Below are 23,449 nucleotides of genomic sequence, written 5' to 3'. Positions count from 1 at the left end.
TGGCTCTGACCCTGGATATGCCCTCAGACTCCAGACTCTGGTTATTCCCCCTGACCATCCTGCCTGTCTCTGCCATCACGGTTCTGACCCTGTGCCAGTCCTTTGACCACGATTACCTGCCTGTGACAAAGTGGTTCAGTTTGTGTTCACCATTAGTCCCTATTCTTATTTCTGATTCATTTCCTTTCTGTAGCTGGCCATATTGCTTAAATTTAAACATTAGGTTGCAGTTTCCATCTATGTTTAGGTCAAAGCTCCTACTGGATTATTGGTTGAACTTGTTTATTTGGTTCCAAAGTATATTCATGATATTTGTTTACCTTTTTACTCACCATTGTTTGTCCCTTGTAGATCTGCAGCAGGGCAGGAGTATGGGAGGGGCCGGCCCAGTAAATCCTGCTTAAATGTCTGAATGATGTCACTGATTGTTTGGCTGGGTTCTACCAATTAGAGGGTTTCTTTTGGGGTATTGCTTTGTTTTTCTTTAAAGTAACTTTTTGACTTCTCTTGTATTACATGGTTTATTTTGCAGACAATTTTATTATATAGACGACTTTGTAAATTAGATTAATACTTTTATTTTTGTTTTTCTGTTTAGTTTTTCATGTGTTTTCCCTGTTCCCTGTTTAATTGTGGTTTGGTCCACTCAAGTGCAGGTGTGTTTCCACTTGATTATAAAACAGAGCTCTTGGAAGCTCAGAGGGAGAAAAAGATGAGTGTTCAGAATCCTGTGGTGAAAGTCTTCAGAAGCTGGAACTGTTGATTGAGGCTGTTTCTTCGGTTCACTTTGCTGACCCTTGACCTCACTCCCTTACACTGCCAGCCCCATGAGTAAGATCCTTCAAGCTGCTCTAATCGGACTCTGGATCACATTGGGCTTCACCAGCGATATCACCTGCCAACAGGAGCCTTCACTCACCTCCCCAGCCTGTTTCTGGATTGTGAGAAGTGGTTCCTGTCCCAGACGCTGGTGATTCATCCTCGACCTGCAGCAGTATACATCACAATAAACCTTTTAAACGTAACTCTGTGTCCGGTTGAATATCGGGTTCACCTGCAGTAATCATTATTGGCCAGGGACATTGCAAGGTTCCTATGCTAAAGAGAGGAAGTGTACAGGCTCCTTTCCTGCTTATTTACTGACTGCGCTATTTGGACACCACTTATGTCGACCGCTGACACACTTCCGCTTTGGCTAAAGAGTCCTTACCCAAAAGACGTATTTGGATGGAGCCACAGGCTTTCTAAATGCAGGGAGAAGTTAGGAAGAGGAGCAGGGAAACTGTGAGGATTCAATACATGAAAGAAGAGGTAAGTGCTAGGGATGGCACCCTAACCACAAAGTAAGCAAAGTGAATGTTTCCAACATATGTTCTCTGGGATCCAAGGATCTCAAAGGAGAGACAAAAAATATGTAATGTCATATCTATGAAAACATTGATAGCATTAGGGCCCAATTTACCACTATAGCTTGGATAAACAACTGGTAATCATATTTGCTACTTCTTTATTAAAGCTTGTGTTGAGCTCAGCTGGAGTTGGTTAAGGCTGTCAGCCAGACACACACACATAAGATCTAGATACAGTCCAGGCAGAAACAACATACATAGTCAAGCTCCTTGTTATACTGCTAAATTATTAAAATTACCTACTTTACCTTGAGGGGATCACTTTTTCTAGACTGTTGCACTTCAGAACAAACTTCTTTTTGTTGCCTGTAAGTCTAGACTCCTTTCAAAAGCAGCTGAAGACATTTTTATCTAAATGTGTTGTTTCTAAATAACCTTTAGAAATATAGTTTTATGTTTGTTTTTAATTTTTTGTATACATTAATTTTCTCTTTGTCTTTTAATCATTTATTGATTAAATCATGTTTGGGGGTGGGGGTAGTGGTGGCCTAGTGGTTAGAGTAGCACTCTTGCGCTCTGAGAAGGTTGCAAGTACCCGGTTCGATCCCCACAGCCTTCACTCTGGGTCCCTGAGCAAGACCCTTAATCCCCGATTGCTCCCCAGGCACCGCACAGTGGCAGCCCACTGCTCCCCAAGGGGATGGGTTAAGATGCAGAAGTGAATTTCTGAAGTTAAATTATTATTATTATTATTATTATTATTATTATTATTATTATAGTATCTTTGTGAAGTACTTTCTTATTTTTAACAGTGAAATATATTAATTTCTGATCTGAAACATTTAAGTGAAATCTGTAAGATGGTGTTATGGGAAAATATGATTACTTGTTATATTAATCAGGCAATTTTATGGAAAACGATAAGAGGTACTTTTTGGCCTCTATAGTGTCTTGGAAGGAGGTGGGTGTTGTCCCTCTGACGAAGAAAACGCACAGCTCACAGGGTGTTTGTTTTAAGGTCTGAAAGCTATTTTATGGTTCTTGAGGTCATCTGGGTTGACCCCCTGATAGGACATCTGGGTGCTAAATCAGCCTTACTTCATGAAGACTCTCGAGAGAATATTCTCCTTGTTTTGGGATCAGATAGGACCTGGAGCCTTAATGTCTGTGCCCACAACCACCAAACTAAGCAGGAGGGGCTGGTCAGTCTGATAAAAGATGGGTTTGCAAAAATGAGGGTAAACAAAGAGCTTACAATGGCTGGGAAAAGGACGTTGGTAACATACTGAAACTAAGCTTGAGCGTTTTTCTTTGTCTCTTTGGAATTCCAAATGAAATAAATATGCATATTTTAAATGTTTGCCTCTGATAAATGTTTCTCCTTTACTACCAAATTTTGAATCGGGGTGAGATGGGCCGTGGGGAATGGACAGGAGCGGCCTTATATTAAATCTAACAGTAGATATACTGTTTCACAGAACTTTTTAAAATAATCCTTGGGAAGGTCACTGAGCCTAAAACTTCCCATCAGCACAATGTGTCTATTTATTTACATGAGTGAGCTTGTGAATGTGACTTGTTATGTGAAAGTGCTTTGAATGGTTGGGAAGGGGAAAAAAGCTAAGTAAGTACTGACCATTTGATTGCAAGGATGTGAAAAAGAGAAAGCACCTGAATACCATTCAAAAACAATATGCAAAGTTGATCATGTTAGGAGATAATGTGTACAGTATAGTTTTGTAAATTTCCCACTGCCATACTTGAGGAGACCAAAGGCTTTAAAATGGTTGCTACAGAAAGCTCTGGTGGTTACTGAGTTTCTAAATACATAAAAAATATTTTCAAGTGGGATATTGAATTAGCCATCTTGCTGAGGTTTTTAATAAAGACATTCTATCTAAAATACATGGACTGATTATATTCAACAAATGAAAGCTCTCTGAAGGTTGAAGAAAATTACTGTATAAGTGTACTAGGTTCTTATATGTAGAACAAACACTTGAACTGACACAAATACCTCTTTGGAAGAACATTATTAACTGAATTTACATACACTTTGTGCACAGTGATGTTTTTATTAGCATCACTTTTAAAAACAAGCAATTATAAATTCTTATTTATAAAGTAACTCAGTCTATGAGCAATAACGTTGGATGGACTGCAGCTAAGTCAATCAAAAAGTGAAACAGTGAGAAGCTGTTGCTTTTTTCTCATATTAAAGTTCTGTTCAACAACAGTATTCATTCGGGTTAAAGCAAAGAAGAAGAACCCCAAGCAGATTCCTTTTGAAGTAAAAATAAAGTGTTCTTTATTGCCTGCAAGTCAAATCCAGTGGTTGTTTGTTCCAATAAAATCATCCACCTCTGTGGACACCTCACTCACATTTAACAGATGCTCCAGTAATATTCAAGGTGAATGTTCTTCAGAGCCATTTTTAGGTGGTCCTTTATTATTACATATGTTTCTATTTTTTTCTTGTAAGCAAACCTTGTAAAGTTGTTTCATAGGAAGCTTTGGGGACAGTAAGATATTTAATTCCAGTTGCATGTCTACTGTTTTTATATTAATTCATGAGGTTTAACTTCTAACAGAGACAGGTTGTGCTCCAGATGTGGATAGACCCTCTTCACCTGAATGTCCAGCATTGTTCTGTTAGGAAAGATTACCAACTAATATTCTGCTGTACACTCAAAAGTATAGAAAGGTAAAACTGTTAGATTACACTTTTAAGGACCAGACCTCTGTAAGTATCTGTGTCTGTTCTATCTCTGTGGCAGCAAAGTGTCTCTGTCATCATCTTATAATGAAAGATCCAAAATTCAGTATAACCAATTATAAAAACACCTGTGGGTTATAAAGACAACAATTGCATGCAGGAATTATGGGACAGAAGGCTACACAAGAGTCAGTAGACCATCCACAACTGATAAGAGAAAGACTGTTAAATTTCAAATTTACCCCAGACAAGTGAGCCACTTCATTTACATATTTTTGAGTTTTTTTTTACTTGAAACATTTAAATATATATGGTATATAATTAATATAAAAGGAATTTTGCAAAAAAGGTTAGGGGCTTGCTTGGATGGCTTTGTGTCCAGCTCCTTCTCTTGGTTCTGGTTCATGTTGACTCTTGTGCTGGTTCTATCCATGGAACAGGGGTCTGCATGGCTTTGGCGGGCTGGCTGACTAGAGTAGGGTTGGTCCGGGTGGGGATGGTCTATGTGTGTGTGGGTGTGTTGATTTTGGTTTGCAGTTGGCTCTCAGGCCTCGGTGCTTGTCTCTAGCCTCTGGCCCCGCAGATTTTGGTGGCCCTCCCAGTGGTGCCTCCCTCTCCGGGTAAGTTTTTGGAGAACGGGGGTGCCTATTGGAGCCAGCAGGGGAGCTGGCTTCCTAGAAGGGCATGTTGCTCCCCAGTCATTTCCTCCCCATCCCCGGACACCTCCCTCTGCCTGCTCTATCACGCTGCTCTGCGTGTGGGAACTTGAGGGGGTGGGGACATCGCTGGGTTGTAGGGAGGATTTTCCAGCGCCGCTGTCTTGAGAGGGACTTTGCCCCATATTTATTGTACAACGTAACATTTTCACAACACTCACACTTAAGGCATGGATTGGGGGGGGGGGGGGTAATGCATCTGGGGTGTGCGCTGGCACCTGCTACCTTCCGGAGGAGGTGGTGTGGATGAGGGGGCTTTGACTGTGCTGGACTCCCCCCTTTTTGGCCCTCCCAGTTTTAAATGCACTTGAGAACAATATACAACGACATCGACATTTCAGATGGTGGGGGTCAGCTCGGGGTCTATCTCACATTGCCATTCGGCATGTGAGGCCTGGAGGAGGAGCGGGCCACCCAGTCGGGGTCTGGGCTGAGGATGGACGTTGGGTCTTGGGGGTCAGCTTGGGCTGGCACTTCTGCTTTCCCCTGGAATTTAGAGTAAGAAGTATAGAGGCCAGGGTGCGGGGAAGGCAGCGCCTTTGCTTTCGTGGGGTGGGCTCTGGTTGGCTGGCCCGTTTGGTTCATGTTGGCCCCATTTCTGGGTGGATGGGCTCGTGGGTCGTCTGGCCTGGGATCGAGGTGGGGGTTACAGCCGGAGTATGGACCGGGTAGGATTCATCTCTCAGGTCTGGAGGCTGGATTCCCCTTCTGAGTGCCGGTACCTGGACCTGGGAGTATATGATATGTAAGGTGAGTGTGTGTGTGTGTACAGCATTTGTGGGTAAGTGTATTTATGTGGGGACACCAGGGTGGTAACGTGTGAGTGTGACAATGTACCTGTTTTTTTTGTTTGTCTTTTTGTCAGGTTGGGTTTTGGACTGCCCCCTTTCCTCGGACAACTGAGGTCTCCACTAAGTGTGGAGCTCATAACCCCATCCAGCTCCCCTCTGATGGCAGGCTCCTTGACCTAATGGCACGTTTGTGGTCCTTGGTGTCCGGGGCTGGGTGCTCGGGTATATACTGACTCACTCCTCGGCAGACCTCGTGGCTCTGTCGTGGCAAGGTGTCCCTGGGCCTCGGGTCTCTGGGCACATGGCTGGATTCCCTGTGGAGTAGCTGGCCGCCAGCGGAGCCCACGGGCTTTTCGCCATAGCTCCTGCGGGCTTCAGCACTGTGGCTGTTGGGGGTTTCCTGGGGCTCCTCTCTGTTCTTCCCTGGGATGGGGGAGGCAGCTATCCCGGTGTTGGTTCCTCTTGTGCCCCTTTGCTTTGGGGGTCCTTTCAGGCGTCTGGGGTTCTGGTTTCCCCAATGCCTGCTTCAGTGCTCTGGAGGGGCATAATTGTATGTATTCCTTAGTGATGATATCAAGGCATTAGTTATTTGTACCTGTAATATTTTATCAGTTGGTTTTGCTGTTCTTTTTAGATTTCTTTCTGCAGGTGTAGAAGCAAACTCAGAGGATGTTATATTGCTCTCTCCATTTCCTCTCCTCTATTTTTGTCACCTTTTCTCCTGTTCTCACTGAGCCTGGTTCTGCTGGATGTTTTCCTCCCTGTTAAAGGGGAGTTTTCCTCTCCACCGTCACTTCATGCTTGCTCAGTATGAAGGATTGCTGCAAAGCCATCGACAGTGCAGACTAGTGTCCACTGAAGCTCCATGCTCTTTCAGGAGTGAATGCTGCTTGTCAAGATTCGATGCAATCTGCTGGGTTTCCTTAGATAGGAAACATTTGGACCACAGTAATCTGTCTTTGTAAAGTACCTCGAGATGACATGTATTGTGAATTGCCACTATATACATAAAATGTAATTGATTTAAATTGAACAGCATTAAAGAAACCTCAAAACCTTCTGGACAACTTATCTGGTTCCCTACCTGCAATTTGCTGGAAATATTACTCCTTGGGTCCAGTTCCACGATGGGAGCTTTAATTCTCGTGGTCAATAACCTGTCCGCCCTCTGACAGGTGTGCGCTTAAACCACCAGTGTGCTTAAGGGCACACCCTGGACTTGGCTCACTCTCCAGCACTCTCATCTTCTCGACCATTTGTTCCTATTTGCCCTGGGCTCAGACCAGCCCCCATGGATCCAAACCAGTTCACCTTACATTCAATCAACTGTTGAACATTCTCCATTCTCCTGAGTGTGGTCCTTGCATGTGGGTCAAAAGTCTTAAAACAAACATGATATGAGTATCCTCTTCACCAGATTGCCATGCAATGAAAGCATGTGTTCTCTCAGTAAATTAATAACTCTGGCAGTAAATTAAAATGGTTATGTACAGTTTTATAAAGTGTATGAAAATGATCTAATTTCACCTGTATATGACATTTAAGAGTAGTAGTTCTTAATTCACAATACATTTTGGCATACACTAAAAGAAAATCACAGCAACCTGGATCATAAAGCTGGGTATTTTTATAAAGCACGGGAAAGTGAGGTATATAGCAGTGATGGGGGTATCAAGGACTCTCAGGTTGAGTTGCTCACACTTTTAAGTACAAGTGCAAATCTGTACCTGGATATAATGGCAAGACTTAGTAAAAAATCCATCAAAGTGGGAAGATGGACCTTTAAAGACCTTTATAGAATCTAAAATACCATTGATCACAACCAGTTTAAAACATAAGAAAGGCAAGCTCCTTCCAACCCTAGTAATAGGAAAATGGGTAATTTAACTTTTGTACAGCTCACCTATGATTAGCCGATATGAGCAATTAGATTAGGTCTATTATAGAATATGTGAGCAGTTTTCTATAGAACCCTATTTATGAACTTTCATGAAAAAGCTACAATTATGCTGTCCTCGTGGCAGTAAAAATAAGTGGCATGCCCTATGAACATTTACTTTTTTTATTTAATTATTTCTTTGCAATCATATGAATTGGAACGTGTTGGCAAATCAAAATGGCCTGTCAGGCGATTTCATTTCTCTATTGTGATTGGAATTATTACATATTTATTTTTGATTTGTTTTTAAATTAATAACCTTAGTAATGAGATATAATTTGAATTATTCGGAGACAGGTTCTGTGCAACTGTCAGAATCTGGAAAACAGAATATGTAAAACAGGTGTACATTAATCTAGGTTATATCACATAATTTAAGAATCATTTGTTATCTCTGTGCAGTTCTCTGTCTTCTTTTCCTCCTGAGTAAGTATATTTCTGTATCAGCACAATTGTGTTTTTATTTTCTACCTACAATTGGTCTTCATCTCATTAATAGATACCAATAATCCTCTATAGATTATAGTCAATTGTGTTAGAAAAACACATTCATGTTTGTGTTTCTCCTTCTAAGTCCCTTGTCTGTAATTTTAGTTGAAGGGCATTTTCTAATCATAGATGTCTGACCTTCAGTACTGAAGGCCAATACAACATCCCAATCCAACTATATGGTTAAAAACTGTGTTTGTCGGGCAATCAGGTTTAAAGAATCTTAACCTTGGCTGAGTTTAGAAAATAAGAATTACAAACATATATCTGGAATTTTAAAGCAGGCCAGTTGTCTAACTGAAATACCACATGGTTTTCTGAGGCTACTTAAACGTAAAATAAAAATACATTTATACAAAAGTTACCTACTGCAGCTTCAACAAGGACTTTATGTAATATAGAAAATATCCATGGTAAATAATCAAGTCAATGAGCAAAGGAGTTGTTGCTTTCAAAGGTTTAGATTGCTGTATCTTGGCTTTTCACATAATATTAGGACTTATTGCATTTTTGACCACTCCTGTCCTGAGCTGTTGTACCACCATTTCTTGAGAAAAGTTTTGTCATGCTTCAATGTCCTCTGGCTGCAAGTTAAAATTTAATTCAACTTTGATGAGGTTTACATGCATATAGAGTGTTAGGTTGACAACAATTTGTTAGCAAAGAAATCAATTTGCCAGCTGATGCCAATTTTATTTTTCTAGTATAAGATATAATTTGGTTTTAATTCTGTGTCCTGAATGTTTTTATTAAGATAGTCTGTCCAAACTAAAAAAATATGGATGTTTTTTGCATCAGTTCTTATCATATTTACACTTTTAAGGTTTTATTTTGTACAAAAAATCTGTCTTTCAGATTTTAATTGTCTTATGATTTTTCTTTACCACAATAACCTAGGATGTGCTGGCAATTGAGCATAATTTACAAAATTGCTCCATGTTTTTTGTGGCTACAATTAAACCACACTCGGTATAGAAAGTCCAATTCTTATCCTCTGTTCTTTTGCAAAAGACCTTGTAAAAAAATATTCTGACTTAATCAAGGTCTGAGAGTCATTACAAAGCGCAGAAACAATTATGACTACACTGAATAAAAATAAAGCCTTATCCTAAGGATTTGAGCTTGGATTCTAATAGAAGCCAAAACAAAGATATGAAGATGCCATCGCAGGATACAAAGAACTGTCTGAGAGGGAGAAATAATCTCACTGACCTTCTAGCCCTATTTCTCTTTAACTCTTTCTCACCCTAACTGAAGATGCACCTAGAGTACATTGTCCAACACATTTAACAACATGGCTGTATGCTGGAACCACAATCTTCATAGGCAGCACTTTTTTCAGTTAAGTGATAACAGAATTATTGACAAAAATAAACAAAGTTAAGGGAAGAGATTATTATACTATATATCCCAGCACTGAGTGTTGATAAATGACGAAATGCATATAGTGTAGTAAGAGACCTTCAGTACATATTAGCTTTAAGAGAGTATTTCAATCAGTATGTATCATCAGTCGAATATACTGCAATTAATATAAATAACAAAACTCTGAGTTTATTAAACGATAATTTAAACATCTATTGCCAAATGTTTTGTGAGTTGTTAAATAAATGTACCATTTATTGTCATTAGTCTCTAGCAATGCAGCACAATGTGACTTGAGCTGATCTTTATCAGATTTATTGTTCTTTATTTGGGTCCACTCACAAACTGTTCCATATGACAGCCATGCATATTCACCAGTAACAAACTAATAAGCTGCGGTTTGCATCTCATGAAGTCATTGGCGTTAATAGTACTGCATAACCTCTTCTTATGAATATATTCACTCTGTGAATTGATGCACATAACACAGATGTACATTATACCAGCTTGCTGTGCTCATAGTTTGTAAGTTCCAGCTGTCCATCTTGCAACTGGAATACAGTAAACAGGTGATAAAGTTGTGAACTTTCAGAAAATCCCCCATAAGGAAAATATAGCATTTTGTAAAGTTGTATAATGGCTGCTGAATCTAAGAAATGTAGCAATAACTTTGATGTAAAACTGTTTATTTGCAGTTCTCAGTGAATTATTTTCCTTATGTTCATTACTATCCTTTGCATATGTAATACTGTACATCTGCTTAAGAACATGTCTCTTTCATAATCTCTTTAAATATGTAAAATACAATAAAGAGCATCTTTGACAGCCATCTTTTCTGAAAGAAGCTAAATTATTATTCATCTTGCTAACGGACGACAATAAAGTTGGAAACTCAAAAAAAACGTCCTATGAAAACTAAATAGAAATATTTACAAAGGTAAACCGATCAGAAAACGTTTGAAATATTAACAATATATAACCAGCTATAGCCAAAATGCTTCATTATGCTTGTCCAGAAAGTTAGATCTGAGAATGGCCCCTACTAGAGGTTGCTCAATGTATTCAGTATTATGTATAGCATATTTTATCAGATACAGTATAAACATTTTGAGATCACGGCTGGTGAGAGACCTCTGACTTTCCAGGTCAGAATTGCAACTTCAGCTGTGTTCCAGTTTATTTATTTTTTTTACCAACTTGCAACTCAAAAATCCAGATTTTGCAGCATGGATAGAGCACAACCTTTGCAATACCTGCCTGGGAAAATACCCTCTCTTAATGTTGTATTGCCTTTACAACAGTGTCTACTGTGAAGGCAGCTAATTAAATAATACATTTTCAGAGTCTGTGTCCACATTGCTGTTTAGAAAACAATATTTTTAGGGGATACGTTGTTAAATGTAGGAATTACTTTCTAGATTTTAATTTTGAGCTTTGATTTCCGCTCAGAGCATTCAGCTAATTCTAGGGACCAAGCTTTTTTCTCACTGATAAGTGTTCTGCACATTAGGATGACAGGCACAGCGGACAGAGAGTTTCTGCTTGACCTTATCCTTTAATAAGGAATAACATTAGCTCTTGGTCTCATTCTTTTTCCACTGCGTTGCACACATTTGAGAAAAAATTTCTATAGTATTAAGAAGATTTATTCTGCCTGTAAGAATATCCGGTCATTACAGTCTGAATATTTGCTAGACAGAAAACACTAAGACAAGTCATTTTGACTTTGATGCCACTAAATAAAATTTGAAGACACAAAAGACATGTGTGTGTGTGTGTGTGTGTGTGTGTGTTAGACAACCCCCCCCCCCCCCACACACACACACACAAAAACAACAACAACAACAACAACAACAACAACAAAACAAGTAAAACAGATCACAGAGAGCATTTAGTTGTGTGCAAGTCCTCTATGCTCAAATCATCTGGCTCCAGCTATTTCACTGTGATGGCATTTAAAATAAATTGTATGCTAAAATTGGTTCTTATCAGGTGAAAGGACCTTTGCTCCTAAAATTTCACCAATGCCTCATAAATGGCATGCCAAAAGGTTTGTATTTTTGGACATCCCTGAAATACATTGAGCTGATTTGCCTCTTTAGAGCCACTATTTCTCCAGCGGCAGTTAGAAGGCCATTTTTTGTTGTGTGTGGGTGTTTGGGTTGGGGGTGGAGATGAGGGATCACCATAAACTGACAGATTGCAGTGCCATGAATGTATTACTCTCACCCAACCTGCTGGGTATCTTAGTGATTCAACTCATCTGACAGTAATCCATCCTGGGGTCTGTGGTTAATCACAATTTGAAAAGTGCATTTTTGTCTCAACTCTGGTTATCTTTGTCTGACATAACAATGTGTTTTAGCTAAAGTTTTTAAGTTTTACAAAAAAGTAATAAAAAAAACAAAGACATTTGTAAAGAGATTGTATATTTAATCTGGAATTAACCAAGCTTTCTCATAAATTACTGGAAATGATCTTAATCACAGCTTTCAAATATGAAACATGTAGGAAGGTTGATTGTAGAGGTTCTACCACATTTTCTCTGTGGATATAAGATCATTAAATGCCTCTGAATGTAAATGTGTGAATATCATATCTTTGTCAGTATATTTAGAAAAAGAAGTGACAAATTATTTTCTTATTTCTAGAGAGTTGCATAACAAACCATGATAAAAACTTCTTTATATGCAATATTTTAACATTTTCTGAATATTTAACCCCAAAGGCCATTTTTTTTTATCAAATGGAAATAAAGTTAAAATACAAAAACCCACATCAGATAAATTAAACACAGTCCAGGTTTTAATGGCTTGTAGAACTACCACCCTCAGAAATCTGAAAGACACATTCAGTCCTTAACAATGTTATAGTTTAGGCCAAATTTCAGCTATGATTTTTTACTTGAGAATACCTGGTGTATAGTGTTCAAAGCCGACTTGATGACTACAAGGTCTCCATATCCCGTGGCTGCAAAAGCAATCATTACTGCTTCACCCCTAAGCTTGACTTATGTTCTGTTGATTTAATGCTTTTTTTTCAGTCAACATGTGTTTGTGGATTAGAGTTAAAATTTTTACTTCCTGCCCCCCCCCCCCCCCCCCCCCCCAAAAACATGAACTATCAAGGTTAGGTGTCCTTCACTTGGTTGTCCTGGGTTCAACTTCTGGCCCAAGGACCTTTTGCTGCATGTCTTCGCCTTCTGTCTCGACCCTTTTTTCTCTCAGTCAGCTTTCAATTAAAGGCTAACAGGGCCACAAAATAAAAAACAACAGGGTTTGCTGAGTTGAGTTAGTTAACTCAAAAAGACCATGATGATGTATTTCTTTGCATTTTAGACATTTAAATTCTATAGTAACACAGTCAGGATTTAGGGCTGATTTAACAGGGACACAACCGAATAGAAATGCAAACAAACAGCAATTCTGGCACCTGAAAGCAACTAGCTTTCAGGTGAACATCAGTCATCTTTGATTCTGGGTTGGGGAGAAACCTCCAAATTTAGCCACATAGAGTTTTCCGGGATTTGTTGCGTTTCGGATATTTTGACCGCTGACTTCAAATGTTACATACATTTTTCTCTTTTGCTCATTTTTTTTATGACAAAATGCAGCTAAATAAAACAGTCTATGTCTTGTAGGCTACTGCCAATTTAAAGGACCAGTAAGCGATATTTCACCACTAGGTGGTACTAGCGCCTGTAGAGCCTGTCTGTAGACCAAAACAAAACCCAGCCCCTCCTTTCCCTTCTCACTGTTGCCTTCTATGTGCATATTTGTAAAGGACAAAAACACAGCAAAATAGCATCAGCTTTTGAAGTAACATTTCAAATGATCTGCTGGGGGTGCTATAGCAGTGACATTTTAAGGCAGGGAGGGGCTAAGCCCTGAGTGACAGCTGTTTACATCATAGACATATGGTTCACATGCACATACATGCATGTACACGCACGGCTATGTAAAGAGACTGCAGAATGTGACATCACACCATAGATCCTCTGAAATATTTCCTTTAGTTCTTCACATAATTACGTTTTAGTTCTTTTGTATGTAAAATATTGAAATATTGCATATTGCTCCTTTAAAATACCAGGTAAATAACTTACAGCGGAAAACTGATCAGCCGAGGGGCTGCTTGCTGTGTAAACGCTGAAATCCACTCATCAGGGGATGGCTGCAAAATATTGAGAATATCAAAGCTAAAAGATGAAAAGCTGCCATTATTCTATTTTTATTATAACTTTTTTTTTCATTGTCATGCTCTGTCTCACGTACAACAGAACACGTCACGGTTCTTCAACAGCCAATCGGCGCCATTACTTTCCAATGACGTCACCTTACCGCCCAGATTCTCCCCAGTTCAGGAAGCTAGAAGTTTATTGTTTCCTTGATTTGCTGCTGCTCTTTTTTTTTTCTGTTAACCTGATTTGAAACGAGTTGTTCTTCTTGGCGCCAGGGAGGAGAGGAGAACCTTCAGCCGTCGTTGCTCAAAGGAGGTGTCCTTTTTGTGTGTAAAGAAAGCTTTTCGTGTCAGTGTACGGAAGACAGAGGGGGCAGGACGTAAAGTTTACACAGTCAACTGAAGATGTTAGCCTCAACTCTTCCCGCTAACCCCTTTACTGAGCACCATGATGACCACGACCAAAAGGTGAGTGCCGTTATGGAATAATAAAGCCACAGTGTGAGTTTTAGGAGGACTGGGGGTGTAAGTGCGGTGTTGTAATCTGAGAACTGGCTTCCTGGTGAAAGCAGGTCAGCAAGGTCGCCTGGAAGCTAGCATTAGCGACAGTTTCGCTGTTGTCCGATTGTTTGTTGACAGACAGAGGCACATCTGGGAGGGCAGGAAGTCACAGGAGCAGCAGCACCAAGGATAAGACAACTCTTAGACTTTAAAGTTCAGAGCTACGTCACTACTGTAATCTGAGTGGGTAACTGAATATCAAGCCATCACTGTTTTGTAAAAGTTAGGCAAAAACTATTCATACCCCTGGTAGATTTAGATGTAAAGCCACTTCATCCAACCAAGAAGGTTGTTTCTGATTGACCCTGTCTATGGACGATCAATCCTTAATTAGGGGGATATGTACAGAAATAAACGACTCAATATAATAAATACAAGGCCACAAAGTAGCAAAATATACTTGTGTCATTAAATGCATTAAATTAATAAAATAAAACATTTCATAATTGATCACCTAATAACCTACTCTATCTATCTATCTATCTATCTATCTATCTATCTATCTATCTATCTATCTATCTATCTATATATATATATATATATATATATTACTATTTCAATAATTACTTGTCATATTTTATGTCTATGCTTTTGTGTTTTTTTTTATTTATTTAAACTACTCAACTTTAATCTTGCACTTTTCTTGAACTTCTTATTTTCTCTTTGTGTATTTATTACAAGTGGGGTTTTTTTTCTGGATTTTTTTCTTCACACTTTTTAATCTTTCAGATTTACTTACAATCAAATTAGGGCGATAGGGTTTAGAAATGAAATCTCCGACTTTATGATACCAAATCCAACTAAATTATTTTTTTTCCCCTCCTTGTCATTTCACAAAAGGAATTTAAAGAAATAATTTTAAAAACTTGCTTTCATCTCAAGAATTTTGTCTGGCTGTTGAACTGACTTGAACTGACGTCGGCCGCTCTGATCACAACCGAGTCAGCCAAGAAACTCTCCGTTGCTACTTCTAGAATAGGGCTCAGGTTCCTGCGTTTGATGCAGCATCTCTCTCATAACTTAAGTAGGCTGGATACATTTTAGGACGTTCAACAGGGTAGGAAAATGACACTATTTCAACTCAATTTTGAATCCCAGTGTCCAGATGTGATTGAATCTAATGGACCCTTTAGACAGCAGGCATTATTACCTGTCAGAGAATAACAAGCAATGTGAAGCTTAGAATGTCAATAGATATCCTTTTTCTATTAAATGTCCTTTCAGATTTGCCAGCTTTAGTTCCAGGGACACCCTACCATGAATATTTTAGACGTTTGCTGTCTCCAACACGTGTTATTTAAATGAAAGCTTTGTCAGCTTGACATTAAAACTTGGGTGCAGCAAGGATATGACTCATTCATTTTAATCAGGTGTGTTTGTGTTTGGTAACATCTAAAACTTTAATTTGTTCCCTAGGGCCAGAAACTGTGAAAGACCACAGTGAGCCACAACCAAACGAGCTGCAGGAATTCCTCTATGTTTTTAATACACGCATGCCTTTCACCCGGTGTGATATGCCAGATTATGTGAAATCAAATAGTTCTGGTTTTGATTATTCCGTTACATTTACCGTGCAGTTAAGGGACGAAGTACTGTGTTCTTATAGGAAATTACAATTTCTGCACTTCCATCAAGTTGAAACAACAGCAACATTGATCAAAGACAGTTGGCTGGCTGGACTTCCTGAATGTTCTCAATGTCTTAATTTATCCAGATTTTAAATGCTGCTTAGATTGTTCAGCTATTTAAATTTAAGCCCAGCCATCCGATAAGGGCTCAGAGTAGAGCTTCTGCTTTCCACATCGAGATGAGTATGTTGAGGTGGCTCAGGCATTTGTTCTGAATGCCCATTCCCCCCCCCCCCCCTCCAACAGATACATTTTGATACCCTAGCCTTAAACATTCAAAGTCTTTGCACAAGCCTGGCCTTTTTGTGGTTTAAGTCTCCGGCAAGAGCAAAAAGCACCTTCAAAGGCCACGCTTCTTTTACAGCACACATTTTCCTCTTGGATTTTGGAATCAAGTACTAAAGATGGGAGCAAGAAAGGTGAAAGAAAGCTTTATTTTATGACAGAAAGCTTAATCTGAATTGTCCTATTGGCTATTACAATGAGATCTTACTGGTAATGTGTCTGACAGAGGTCAGAAGCAGGGGCTCTGTCATCATCTGGGAGCTTTGCGCTTTAATGGAACAACTGAGCTTCAGGGTTTACAGACGTGTCAAAGGAGAGCTGCTCAAGTGGAGGTGTTAAAAGCAACTTTTTATATGTACAGAAAAGTTTGCAAGTATTTGTAGCAGCAAGATGTTTTGCAACAGTGAACTCACCATATGATGGTGCAGACGGTGTAGTTACTTAGAGTTCATAGTGACCATGTAAAGGGACTGGTTTTCTATTATAGGAGGCGGGATTATTGATGTGTGGAATGAAGCCGTTGTGGAATGTGGTTGTTCAGCATTTGAAGCTGCTGCACCTTTTGCCAGAGGGCAGCAGGGAGGACAGTCCATGATGGTTGGTCCATCCACCACCTAAACAATGGAAGAATGAGAACATGGTAAACTTCTAAAACAATCATACAATTATTAATATGTGGATAAGGTTTACTTTATCAACCCCATGGAGGTAAATTAAAAAGTTTCATAGGCCCAATGGGTTAAAGGCGCGGCTCTAACTAACATCATTTTATTGAGGATAGATAAGAAAAATATTGGAGAATCATGAATAAAAAATTGGAGAAATTTGCAAAGAATATAAAGAGGTGAGGAAGTATTTTCTGCAATGCATGATGTCAGCAGCCTAAATGGTCATCTGGAAGTTCGCTTGTGTTATGCCATCTCCTCGTTTTTGATTGCCGCACGTAGCGCTTCACTTTCCAGGCGCAGAGAAAAAGGCTTTGCCAAATACGACCGCTTTCAACAAGCAGGCAATGCCAGTAAAATGCTGACAGGTAATATCAAATAGATGAGGTAGTAAAATGACTGGCGAGTTAACATAACAATTCTGATGATTTTTGCTAGTTCTCATCATCTTGAGAAACACTTCTTAATCCAGGCTAAATTCTCTCTTTTGATCGCTAGGAGCGTGGTTGTTTTTTTTCTTGTTGTTTTTTTTCTTGTATAATCAACCAATCACAGCTCTTAAAAGACAGCATCATGCCTAGCAAGGGGTCAACCACTCCTCCTAACTAAGATAAACATTTCTGTCATCTCCTTACTTAGTCGCTCTGAGCAACTATCTGTATCACTCTCAGGCTAAGACTCCTACGTAGGATTTTTTTCCTTTTTAGATTTAGGCTCTCTGAGAGACTCTGAGAATCTCTGTTAATATGGGTCATGTTTGAAAACTAATGGTAGTACATTTAAAACTGGGAGCCTTGCACAGATTAATTTGTTTGCAGTGGGATAAAGTAGCAGTAGCCAGCCATTCGTCTTGCTTCTTTGTCAGCAGCACGTTTTTTTTTGCTGGGAAGCTATGGTCGCATTTCCATCAACGTGTTTTGGTGCACATTTTGAAGTATCGCTTTAGAAAAGGTTGATAGAAACGACAACATTTAAATTAACTCACTGAATTTCGAAACCAGTCTAGATGTGGTTTTTGACTTTTTCAAAAAAAAAACAGCAAATGCGCTAAAGAGGATATGGAAACACATTTGTGGAAAGTTTACCTCACATGACTCATGAGCTTTTTCTGCTGCTGGCGTTTCCCCAGATATTCCCATATTGCTCAAACAGGGCTGGAAGCAACAACAGGTACGCGTTGACCGACAAAGGGAGTCAAGCATTTCTTAGTCTCATCTGTGGAAGAAAAATTGGCACATTTGATAAAGCCTCGCTCCATTACTGATCCTGTTTATTACAGTCAGAAGAAGAAGAACAACTCTTCCTCTAAGTTTTGTCCGCACACCAAGAATTGGAAGTGGAAAAGTTATGATGGAATTAGTAGCAGAGCATATCAGAACGAAGACGAAGATGGAAGATATGTTAAGTCTGCTGTTTCTGCAAACTCGGGGATGTTTGTGTACTTAAAAATCAGTTGTTTGTGCATGTTAGAGCATTAAAGCAGCTTTCTAAAACCCCTTAAATCATGGGTTGGATCACTTAAGTCAATGCAAAAACTGTGGGGATACAAATCGCTGGTTGCTGTTGATTTGTAATGACATCCCCTAACATCATTATTGTTTAAGTGTGATGCTAATTAAAAATGTAAATTTAAAGTTCATATCCTTGTGCTGTAATGACCATGGACTGTTTATTTACTTTTATAGTAAAACAGTAAGCTAATGTGCAAGTTTTTCACATGACAAAAAAAGAAAATCCAAAATTCGAATAAAGCCCAATAACCAAGGGTTGTTTTTCTATTGAACTGTTGACATTTTAATTATTAACCAAATGACTCCCAAAACCTTTTAGATGAAAGATTGTTTGCTTCAAAAAAAATAAATTGAAAGATAAAACATTTAGAGGGATATAACAGAAAGAACTTGGATTTGTAAAAAAAAAAAAAAAAAAAAGAAATTCACATACACTATATTGCCTAAAGTATTTGCTCACCCAGCCAAATAATTGGAATCAGGTGTTCCAATCACTTTCATGGCCACAGGTGCATAAAATCAAGCACCGAGGCACGCAGACTGTTTTTACAAACATTTGTGAGAGAATGGGTCGCTCTTAGGAAATCCCTGCGTGGAGCTGTGCTGGGATGCCACCTGTGCAACAAATCCAGTCGTGAAATTTTCTCGCTACTAAATATTCCACTGTCAGCTGTATCACAAGAAAATAGAAGTGTTTGGGAACGACAGCAACTCGGCCACGAAGTTGTAGGCCACGTAAACTGACGGAGTGGAGTCGGTGGATGCTGAAGCGCATAATGCGAAGAGGTCGGCGACTTTCCTGCAGAGTCAATCACTACACACCTCCAAACTCCATGTGACCTTCAGATTAGCTCAGGAACAGCGCAGAGAGCTTTGTGGAATGGGTTTTCATGATCGAGCAGCTGCATCCAACCATACATCACCATCAGAAGCAGTGGTGTAAACTCCAGGACTCCAGAGCAGTGGAGACGCGTTCTCTGGAGTGACGAATCGCACTTCTCCATCTGGAAATCTGATGGACGAGTCTGGGTATACCGGTTGCCAGGAGAACGGTACTTGTCTGACTTCATTGTGCCAAGTGTAAAGTTTGGTGGGGGGGGGGTTATGGTGTGGGGTTGTTTTTCAGGAGCTGGGCTTGGCCCCTTAGTTCCAGTGAAAGGAACTCTGAAAGCTTCAGCATATCAAGACATTTTGGACAATTCCATGCTGCCAACATTCTGGGAATAGTTTGGAGTTGGCCCCTTCCTCTTCCTACATGACCAGAGCACAAAGCAAGGTCCATAAAGAAATGGATGGCAGAGTCTGATCTGGATGAACTTGGCTGGCCTGACTTCAACCAGATAGAACACCTTTGGGATGAATTAGAGCAGAGACTGAGAGCCAGGCCTTATCATCCAACATCAGTGTCTGACCTCACAAATGCGCTTCCGGAAGAATGGTCAAAGATTCCCATAAACACACTACTAAACCTTGTGGACATCCTTCCCAGAAGAGTTGAAGCTGTTCTAGCTGCAAAGTGTGGACCGACATCATATTGAATCCCCATGGATTAGGAATGGGATGTCACTTAAGCTCATATGAGTCAAAGCAGGTGAGCGAGTACTTTGTGCAATATAGTGTCGACGCCTTTTACAATATAGATCTTTTTTTTTTTTTTACACAATACAAAAAGTAACGTATTTTTCATCTTAACCAAAATAAAAGTATATACTATGTTGAAAGTTTCTTCCTGTTTAGGTTTCAAATACAGAATGTATGTTAAATTTATCCTGATGTTTAAAAGCCAACATAGTGCCTTTGTCTAGATAAAGTAAAGTAACTAAAACATTTGTTGTCTTTATGATTTTTAATTATTTATTGGATTTATTTAATTTTTCAAATGTTTGTTTAAAGAAGGTCATAAAATCTTGTACATCTCAGATTGTCTTTCTAGTGTTTTTCACTGTCAGGCGCTTTCTTGCCGCTCTGTGCATACATTCTGTGAGACAAACATCATGGCATCAAATGAATGCTCTTTACAGATATTTCAATTGTTCTCGAATAATTGTGGTACTGTTTTCAGTATGATTCAAATAATATCTATGTATAATTATCAGTAGTATCTGCCATTTGCAGATCTCAGAGCAGTCCATTAGCAATGAATATGATGGCATTTAAAACTGAGAGATACAGAGAGAGTGGTTAGAAAACCATGCTGTATACAGCCCTCATGGCTTCTGATTGTGTTGAGCTCTTTGTCTTCCCCTTTAACCCAAAATCAATGAAATGCTTAGTTTCAGTAATCTTTTGTTTGTAGCAACCGAATCATTCAGAGAGACTATATACTCACGATTTTATTCAATTACATATCATCTAAGATGACAACGTTTTCTGATCAGACCTTAGAATTGGCATCTCTTAAGCATTCTGTTGCATTTCACAGTAGATATCAGATATGGTTTCACATTTTTCTTATCCATCATTTTGATTCTTTTTCCCACTTTGATGAATTGTACACAGGTGCTCCTGTTGGGTTTCTGTTGGGAACAGGACATTTGGAAGACTGTAATATGTAAAATACTGGACAAGGTTGAAACTAAAAGCCTGTTATAGCAAACTCCCAAGGACTGAATATATTATACAATTTGAATAATAAAAAATAAGCAGTTGCCCCTTTCTCCATCTTTTTTTTTTTGTTTTCAGTCAGCCACAATAGCTGAAAATCAAAAGGCCTGAGAGGCCTCGAGAACGGCCCAAGTTCATGCTACATTGTTCTACCTTTGCAGAGAACCCTGAGGCAAAGCCCGTTACATAGATGCAGATGAGTCACCTGCCCAGTTCTTGTCTTCCTTCTCTCAGATGACGTGATAGTCTTCAGTGATCATTTCTTTTTATGTGAGCGACATTAGCCCACCTCTATGTCGGCCGTATATGTTCTCTGGTTGTGCTTTATTGTAATTACTGCTTTAGAAATAGGCTATACGTTGTGGTGTGGGCCGACGACAATGCTAAAAGCAGTGCTTATAGAAAATGACTCATTGTAAATTGTCAGGAAAGAAAAAAACAAGAACCAAAAAGAAAAAATAGCATCAAGGTTCCCCTGGGGTCATAAAAAGTCTAAAAATGTCTAGAATACATAACTTTACATTTAAGATCTTAAACAGGGTTCCCGCAGATCCTTAAAAAGTCTTAAAAGGCATTATATTCTGTAATATAAAACTAAGGCCTTAATTAGCATTAAAATGTCTTAAATCAGTCTTTCTTAGGTCTTAAAATTGTTACCAGGTCATAAATAGGATTTTATTTTTGTAATCCTTACCAAACAGTAAAATAATTGACACAATTATATATATTTTTTAATTTACTGAACGGCTCAATGTAACCATTATTGGTTCCGTCCCGATAGCAGAACCAATAAAAACTGTTGCGGCCGGACCATAGCTGCGAAAAAGAGTTGGCACTGGTTATGTTGTGTTTTTTTAAAACTGATTTATAGTTTATTTTAGTAGAGAACAAAACAAAGTTTGTGAATTCAGTTCAGTAGTTGTTAAAAATATATCTGTAATTTGTGTTTTTTAGCTTTCTTCCTATATGGAATGTTTTTTAAATTTTTAAACATGTCTACTGGGCCAGAAAGTAATGGTTTATGTTAAAATAAACATTTGGGTGAAGTTGTCGCAACCAGGTTTATATTGTTTATCGTGAAGTTGGTCTTAACTTTTTATTTCAAGTGGCATTAAAAAGTCTTAAAAAGTCTTGAATTTAACTTGCCTTATGCTGTAGGAACCCTGTTAAAAGTCTTCAAAATTACCAGAATTGAATCCAAGGTCTTGAATTTAATTTAATAGTCTTTAATAGAAGTTGTGTTCCCTTTCGGACACGCAGGGGCCTGATATCCCATGCTCATGTGTTCTACTTCGTTGCTCTCCTTCAGGGAACAGTAGTTTGCGTAACATTACGTTTTCAACGAGACTTTCCTTGATATCTGCCGTTTTCTCATTTGGTTGCTAGCGGCCTCCGGCAAGCGATACAAAGCTTGCTGTAAACTTTGCAAGACTAAAATCAAGTCAGGGATCTTTGGTGTGAAAGTGCTCGAGTCTGTCTCCTAGGCAAAGGAATATGAAGCACTAAAGCGCCCAAAAGCTGGACACAGAGTGGGAACATAAGAGCTGTGTGTGAGGGAAAGATTTTTACTTTTAAAGAAAGAATGTCATCTATTTGAAAATGTTTTGTTGGGTTCCCCTTTTATTCTTTTCTTATGCTTATTCTGCACTCGTTTAAGCTTTTTGACAACCGCCTCTGAAATATGTCAGTTCATAAATTTAAATGGTATAGTTTTGGTGGCAACTAATGTTTATTCGATAGACCAGAGACTGCAGAATAATCTGTATTAATTAAGCAGTCAAATTGGTCTTATTTAGGAAAGAAGTCAGATAAAAATAATCTTTCATGTTCAGATACAACATGCTTTACATTATACAAGAATCAGTGAAGATTCCATCTTATTGATCAAAAGTTTAGATTTATTTAGACAACACGGCACCTTTAACATTTTGACTATTTTCATGTCTGGGTTTTGTAAGAATAAAGTAAAAAAATTGGGGAAATCTTTACCTTTGTCATTTATTAAACTGTGACAATAATAGTTTTGCAGAAAAAAAACTAACAAAGTAGATGCTTTTAAAGTAGCTGCCAATACAGTCCAGAGGGTTGCAACAAAATTTCAGAATCCCTATCGGAATATTTTCAGAATCAGCCGTAGCTTTTCGTCCTAACTGGGACAGACTCCATTTCAGCTGTGGACCAAGGGAAAACAGAACAACAGAACGAGTTCAGGACCCGAGCATGAGTGATATGTTGGATTCAGCTAGTGCCTTATGAAAGGAGATTTCTAAAAGTAAAATGAAAATATAACAATGTTGTTCTATCGACCAACATAATCAACTATAACAATTAATTATACTAATCAAACATCCATAAAATCCATTAAAACTGAGATTGGTGCTAAAGGGGTTGAGCTCAGACAAACGTAGGGTGAGGTTGTATGTAGACATATTAGTGTTGGGAAGTGTTTACGTGTTATTAGGGTGGGAAGACTACTTTGGTTAAAAAGATAAAGACTGTTGTTTTATTTACTTATTAATTTCATAAAATTGAATCTTCTTTAACAAACTGATAACAATACAAGATTTCCCTGTTAAAATGTATGTGAAGTATTCTGGTAATGTGTTGTGTTGGAATAAAATTTCATTCATAATAGTTTTTAAAAGGTTTTT

General features: G+C 38.7%; 1 protein-coding gene across 2 annotated transcripts in view; it reads left to right on the top strand.

The window, feature by feature from the left end:
- The first annotated feature begins 13,703 nt into the window (after nt 1-13,703).
- Nucleotides 13,704-23,449, top strand: part of hk2 (hexokinase 2) — a 68,758-nt gene continuing 59,012 nt past the window's right edge. For both annotated transcript variants that reach the window (XM_012878406.3, XM_012878326.3), the window contains exon 1: nt 13,704-14,012. In XM_012878406.3, the coding sequence (XP_012733860.1) occupies nt 13,950-14,012 (63 nt within the window). In that variant the 5' untranslated portion in view covers nt 13,704-13,949. The remainder of the gene's footprint in view (nt 14,013-23,449) is intronic.

The sequence above is a fragment of the Fundulus heteroclitus genome, chromosome 12 (genome assembly GCF_011125445.2).
Source record: "Fundulus heteroclitus isolate FHET01 chromosome 12, MU-UCD_Fhet_4.1, whole genome shotgun sequence".
NCBI lineage: Eukaryota > Metazoa > Chordata > Actinopteri > Cyprinodontiformes > Fundulidae > Fundulus > Fundulus heteroclitus.
This window is presented reverse-complemented; position numbering and strand designations above follow the sequence as displayed.